The following is a 7,080-nucleotide window of genomic DNA, read 5'->3' on the forward strand; positions in this document are numbered from 1 at the left end:
AGTTTGATTGAGAGAAAATGTTTCAATAACCTTTTTTATAGTACTCCATATATACTCAGGTTGCATTGCTTTAATTTTATTTGATCCCTGGTCAAGCAACACATGCAATTGTAACGGGGTGGATATAAATTGATTTTCTTAGATTCAAAAAAATAAATAAATTCATTTTCTTATGAACTCCATCTACATTTTTCTTGTTACAGACATTGTAATGCTGCACTTTGGTGAAGGGGGTCATGAGTGGTGAACAGCTACATTCATACCTCAGGAGAAGTTATAGAAGCTACAAATAGGAACAGCTACATGCACTTTGGTGAAGCTATGCATTTCAGCCAGCCAGAATACAAAGTAAAAAACAAAATATAATCATTTTGGAGGTCTAAAATCAACAGTTGCACTTTTGTTTGGTGGAAGTAGATTCTTGTAACGTCTCGATTGAGAATAGATGAATGATTTCAGCATGCAATTGGATATATGAGTAAAGGCTGTAACTGAAGAATAACCATGCAATAGACAGTTCAAACAGTCACAAGCACACAATTCATTCAGAGGGACAAAACGATATTTCATTCATTCAGTTCAGAAGATTCAGAACACACGCGTTCGGTTCACAGCTTCAGAGAGATTTCCCCTAGTATACCCTATCTGAGCAAACTAATAACGGAACGAAAAGGCAGAGCAAATCGTTTATCAGTCGAGCACCTCGAGGGCGTCGTACTCGGGGCCGGAGATGGCGTCCGCCATGATGGCCGACGGGGTGAGCACGCCGTCCGCCTCCAGGAACAGCCGCACCAGGTTCTTCGAGTAGCCGCTCACCAGCGCCACGCCGGCCTGCGCCGCCACCACCGGCACCGACGCCTTGGACGTGCCCACGTTCCAGAACACCACCTCCGGCACGGCGAACCCCTCCGCCGCGAACTTCTTCTTGATGGCCGCATGCTCCGACACCCACACCTCGCCGCCCACCCACCCGTCGAACTCCATGTCGCTCAGCACGAACACCCGCTTCACCATCATGTCCTTGGACAGCGCGCCGGCCACCGCCACGTACAGGATCTTGTTGAAGACGGCCTGCAGGTTCGCGCCCTTCTGTGCCCTCACGGCGGCCAGCGTCCGGAGCTTCTCCACCAGCGACGCGCCGCGCACCTTGTGCAGCTGGTGCGTGGCGTCGAAGGTGATCACCCGCCCCTTCCACGGATCCTTGCTCAGCTCCGAGATCAGCAGCCCCAGCGCGATTGCCGCGGCCGCCGGTGGCTTCTCCACCGAGCTCGACAGGGCGCACATGGCGATGCAGTTGCTGAGCCGGCCCTCAGACGCCAGGGAGGACACCATGTGGCGCCACTGGAGCTCCGCCGACTCGTCGTGCTCGCCCTTGAGGGCCGCGGCCAAGATCTCGTGCGGCAGCACCGCGTCCGCCGGGATCCTGGTCAGCCCGGCGCGCACCTCGTCGTAGAAACCGGCCACGCCCGACTTGTCGTGCTTGTCTAAGGCCTGCTTATACTGCCGCATCGCCCGCGACGCCACGCGCGCGTAGGGGAGCTCGTCCCACTTACGCGCGCTCATGTACACCTCCGGGAGCTCCAGGACCTTGCGCAGCGGCACGTGCACCTCGCGGCGGAGCCGGTTGCGGACGCGGTACGCGTAGTGCTTGTCGGGGATGCTGAGGTACTCCGGGCTCGAGTCGCGCGGGAAGACGCGGCGGGCGATGGCCTCGCAGAGCAGGGTCGAGCGGTCGTAGGACGAGCGGAGCGACGGGCACCACTTGGCGGCGAGCCCGATCTTGGGCGTGTCGCCCGAGCGAAGGTGCTCGAGGTCGGACTTGAGCAGCTCGGCGAAGAGCTCGGCGACGCGGTCGTAGAGGAAGCGGAAGCTCTCGTCCGAGTCGTAGCGGGCGAGGACGACCTGCGCGTGCTCCGTCTCCTTCTGGCGCCTGGCCTTGGCGGCCTCCGCGGCCTCGCCGACGCAGCGCCGCTTGTTGTTACGGCCGCGGGAGCCGCCGCGGCGGTGGACCCTGGTGCTGTCGTCGCCGTCCTTGCGCTCGTCGCGGGGGCCGTGGAGGACGCGGTAGACGATCTCGGGGAGGTCCTTGAGGCAGCCGAACCTGGCGAAGGAGGCGAGGTTGGCGGCGAGGGTGCGCGGGTGGTTGGCGTGCATCCAGAGCGCGGCGGCGTAGAAGCCCTCGCGGTCGGACTTGCCGAGCCCGCGGACGCCGCGGAGGTGGCACACGAGGCGGAGCGCCGTGCGCGCGTCGCCCGCCCAGGCGACGCTGAGGAGCGCGGCCACGTCGGCGGCCGCCGTGGCGCCCGGGACGACCTGGAAGAAGAAGTCGACGCAGGGGTCGCCCGACGAGGCGTACGCGAGCGCCTTCCCCTCGGCCTTCGGCGGGCGCGAGACGCAGGAGCGGGGCGGCTCGGCGTCGCTGTAGTCGCCCTCGGAGTCGTCGTCCGACGACGACGAGTCGCCGCGGAGCTGCGCGCGCTTGGGCTTCTTCGGCGTCGGCTTGGCCTTGGGCTTGCGGTCGGCGTCGGGCATGTCGGTGTCGACGATGGCGATGGGAGGGCCGAGGAGCGCGGCCGCGGGGGGCGCCATGGCTGGCTTGCTGCGGTGCCGCGGGGGAGGATGTGGGGGTCTAGGGTTTTGGGGATCGATCGAGGTGGGGATTGGATCGGAGGAGGGAGGGATGGGATTGGGAGGTTGGACCGGGAGCGCGCTCGCTCATATAGGCGTGCCGGCCGGCAACCGCAACCGCCTTAAGAGAGTCCGGGATCCTTTGTGGCTGCGTATGCAGGGGAACCGACTCAAATATTTCAACTTTGTAGTACTACGAAGTTGTACTTCCACGGGATCCTTTGTGGCTGCGTATGTATATTCTCAAAACACGTTTAGCACTACAGGCTGCGTTACAGGGAAACTGGAGGCCTTTCTTTTGATGGTGCTAACGTAACGCCAACCTGGCCGCGTAACTTTCCCCATCTTCGTCGGAGTGGCCGTGGGTCTACCCTTCCGGTTGTCGCTCCGGCGACGGGAGGCGGAAGGGACCCCGGCGTTGCCGTTGCTAGGTTGGGGTTTGTTTTCATAGACGTGTTGCATTGGCGGGATCGACGCCGCGTGAGAATAATTTAGCCCTGTTTCTTTCTCACTCGGGCGATGTTCTAATCGACGATGCTAGGAAGCCAGTGGCCTCTTCGTCTCATGGGGCATCGTGTCGGGTGGTTTTAGGTAGTGTTGGCTAATGTTTAGTGTCGCCCTGGGTGGCAGCGGTTGCAGCCATGGCAGAGTGTACGAAGGATTTGAAGCGGGCTGTGCAAATGGCCGTGTGCGGCGACGCCGATCTTCTCCAATTGCATTGGTTGAAGTCGACAACGCTGGGATCAGGCGGAGATATGAATGATCCCCGGCTGACACGCTACAAAGACTCGGCTCCGTCGTGTGTGATAGACCGTTTCATCGGTTAAAAAGGCGGATTTTGTCTACGATGGTGATCTTTCAGATCTAGGTGTGCCGGTAACTTCCATCTCTCTCCGACGTTAGTGGCAGAGTCTATTTGGGGACGACAGTAAAGCAATGCACATTGATCTCCAAGGATTCTACTGTAAACTTTCTTGTTTTGGGATCCTTTGTGCAGATCTTCCAATCTCATGTCTCTCAGTTTGTTTGTAAGGGTGTCCGCGAATGTACTGTGTGTACCAAGTTTTTAATGAATACGTGGCTACTGAAAGAAAGACGTTTAGCACCCGAATCACCACACATCAGCTTGTTCATGAATATTGACGCTCAGGGCTCCGTTATTTCAAAGAAATTTCGTAGGATTTTTTAAGCATTATGATCCTAATTTTTTCTACACATGTCATTTGATTCACAGAAATGGTGTCCTTAGATTGCAAACCTATCTTGCAACGTCTGTTGAACTCCGCACATGGCCAGATATCCTGTTATTACCTAGCATACCATGTTGCTCTCTAGCCGGCTTGTTGTAGTATGCATGTTTAGGTTACAACCATTGTCTGGTTACCTCCTTATGCCTTGCGGTTTTTAGGAGGATATTCACATGGCTCTGTTATGCTCTGTTGGGGAACGTAGTAATTTCAAAAAATTTCCTACGCACACGCAAGATCATGGTGATGCATAGCAACGAGAGCGGGAGAGTGTGATCTACGTACCCTTGTAGATCGACAACGGAAGCGTTAACTTGGTTGATGTAGTCGTACGTCTCCACGGCCCGACCGATCAAGCACCGAAACTACGGCACCTCCGAGTTCTAGCACACGTTCAGCTCGATGACGATCCCCAGACTCCGATCCAGCAAAGTGTCGGGGAAGAGTTCCGTCAGCACGACGGCGTGGTGACGATCTTGATGCACTACCGTCGCAGGGCTTCGCCTAAGCACCACTACAATATTATCGAGGACTATGGTGGAAGGGGGCACCGCACACGGGTAAGAATATGATCGCGTGGATCAACTTGTGTCTAGAGGTGCCCCCCTGCCCCCGTATATAAAGGAGCAAGGGAGGAGGAGGCCGGCCCTAGGAGGGGGCGCGCCAAGTGTGGAGTCCTACTAGGACTCCCTAGTCCTAGTAGGATTCCACCTCACATATGAAATAGGAAAAGAGGAAGGGAAAAGGAGAAGGAAGGAAGGGGGCGCCCCCCTTCCCTAGTCCAATTCGGACCAGACCAAGGGGAGGGATGCGGCCACCCTTGAGGCCCTTTTTCTTCTTTCCCGTATGGCCCAATAAGGCCCAATACGTATTCCCGTAACTCTCCGATACTTCAAAAAATATCCGAATCATTCGGAACCTTTTCGATGTCCGAATATAGTCGTCCAATATATCGATCTTTACGTCTCGACCATTTCGAGACTCCTCGTCATGTCCCTGATCTCATCCGGGACTCCGAACTCCTTCGGTACATCAAAACTCATAATAAAACTGTCATTGAAACCTTAAGTGTGCGGACCCTACGGGTTCGAGAACAATGTAGACATGACCGAGACACGTCTCCAGTCAATAACCAATAGCGGAACCTGGATGCTCATATTGGCTCCCACATATTCTACGAAGATCTTTATCGGTCAGACCGCATAACAACATACATTGTTCCCTTTGTCATCGGTATGTTACTTGCCCGAGATTCGATCGTCGGTATCTCAATACCTAGTTCAATCTCGTTACCGGCAAGTCTCTTTACTCGTTCCGTAATACATCATCTCACAACTAACTCATTAGTTGCAATGCTTGCAAGGCTTATGTGATGTGCATTACCGAGAGGGCCCGGAGATACCTCTCCGACAATCGGAGTGACAAATCCTAATCTCGAAATACGCCAACCCAACATGTACCTTTGGAGACACCTGTAGAGCTCCTTTATAATCACCCAATTACGTTGTGACGTTTGGTAGCACACAAAGTGTTCCTCCGGCAAACGGGAGTTGCATAATCTCATAGTCATAGGAACATGTATAAGTCATGAAGAAAGCAATAGCAACATACTAAACGATCGGGTGCTAAGCTAATGGAATGGGTCATGTCAATCAGATCATTCACCTAATGATGTGATCCCGTTAATCAAATAACAACTCTTTGTCCATGGTTAGGAAACATAACCATCTTTGATTAACGAGCTAGTCAAGTAGAGGCATACTAGTGACACTCTGTTTGTCTATGTATTCACACATGTATTATGTTTCCGGTTAATACAATTCTAGCATGAATAATAAACATTTATCATGATATAAGGAAATAAATAATAACTTTATAATTGCCTCTAGGGCATATTTCCTTCAGTCTCCCACTTGCACTAGAGTCAATAATCTAGATCACATCACCATGTGATTAACATCGATAGTTCACATCATCATGTGATTAACACCCATAGTTCACATCGCCATGTGACCAACACCCAAAGGGTTTACTAGATTCAGTAATCTAGTTCACATCGCTATGTGATTAACACCCAAAGAGTACTAAAGTGTGATCTTGTTTTGCTTGTGAGAGAATTTTAGTCAACGGGTCTGCCATATTCAGATCCGTATGTATTTTGCAAATATCTATGTCAACAATGCTCTGCACGGAGCTACTCTAGCTAATTGCTCCCACTTTCAATATGTATCCAGATTGAGACTTAAAGTTATCTAGATCAGTGTCAAAACTTGCATCGTTGTAACTCTTTACGATGAACCTTTTGTCACCTCCATAATCGAGAAACATATCCTTATTCCACTAAGGATGATTTTGACCGATGTCCAGTGATCTACTCTTAGATCACTATTGTACTCCCTTGCTTAACACAGTGTAGGGTATACAATAGATCTGGTACAAAGCATGGCATACTTTATAGAACCTATGGCTGAGGCATAGGGAATGACTTTCATTCTCTTTCTATCTTCTGCCGTGGTCGGGCTTTGGGTCTTACTCAATTTCACACCTTGTAACACAGCCAAGAACTCTTTCTTTGACCGTTCCAATTTTGAACTACTTCAAAATATTTTCAAGGTATGTACTCATTGAAAAAACTTATCAAGCGTCTTGATATATTTCTATAGATCTTGATGCTCAATATGTAAGCAGCTTTACTGAGGTTTTTCTTTGAAAAACTTCTTTCAAAACACTCCTTTATGCTTTGCAGAATAATTCTATATTATTTCCGATCAACAATATGTCATTCACATATATTTATCAGAAATGTTGTAGTGCTCCCACTCACTTTCTTGTAAATACAGGCTTCACCGTAAGTCTGTATAAATCTATATGCTTTGATCATACTATCAAAGCGTTTATTCCAACTCCGAGATGCTTGCACCAGTCCATAGATGGATCGCTGGAGCTTGCTTATTTTGTTAGCACCTTTAGGATTGACAAAACCTTCTGGTTGCATCATATACAACTCTTTCTTTAAGAAATCCATTAAGGATTGCAGTTTTGTTATCCATTTGCCAGATTTCATAAAATGCGGCAATTGCTAACATGATTTGGACAGACTTTTAAGCATCGATACGAGTGAGAAAATCTCATCGTAGTCAACACCTTGAACTTTGTCGAAAAACCTTTTGCGACAATTCTAGCTTTGTAGATAGTAACACTACTA

At 51.1% G+C, this 7,080-nt stretch overlaps 1 protein-coding gene across 1 annotated transcript; it reads right to left on the reverse strand.

Annotated features, from left to right (window-relative positions):
* Window positions 1–544: 544 nt before the first annotated feature.
* On the reverse strand, window positions 545–2,677 carry LOC147972244 (uncharacterized). The gene has a single exon (XM_087523002.1). The coding sequence runs from the start codon at window positions 2,587–2,589 to the stop codon at window positions 691–693; it is 1,899 nt and encodes a 632-aa protein (XP_087379128.1). The 5' UTR covers window positions 2,590–2,677; the 3' UTR covers window positions 545–690.
* Between the last annotated feature and the right edge of the window lie 4,403 nt (window positions 2,678–7,080).

The sequence above is a fragment of the Triticum urartu genome, chromosome 5A (genome assembly GCF_056163025.1).
Source record: "Triticum urartu cultivar PI428250 chromosome 5A, HENAU_Tu73, whole genome shotgun sequence".
Lineage (NCBI taxonomy): Eukaryota > Viridiplantae > Streptophyta > Magnoliopsida > Poales > Poaceae > Triticum > Triticum urartu.

Excerpts from the sequence above, each read along its gene's own strand:
- LOC147972244 (XM_087523002.1), bottom strand. The coding sequence starts at position 2,589 with ATGGCGCCCCCCGCGGCCGCGCTCCTCGGCCCTCCCATCGCCATCGTC.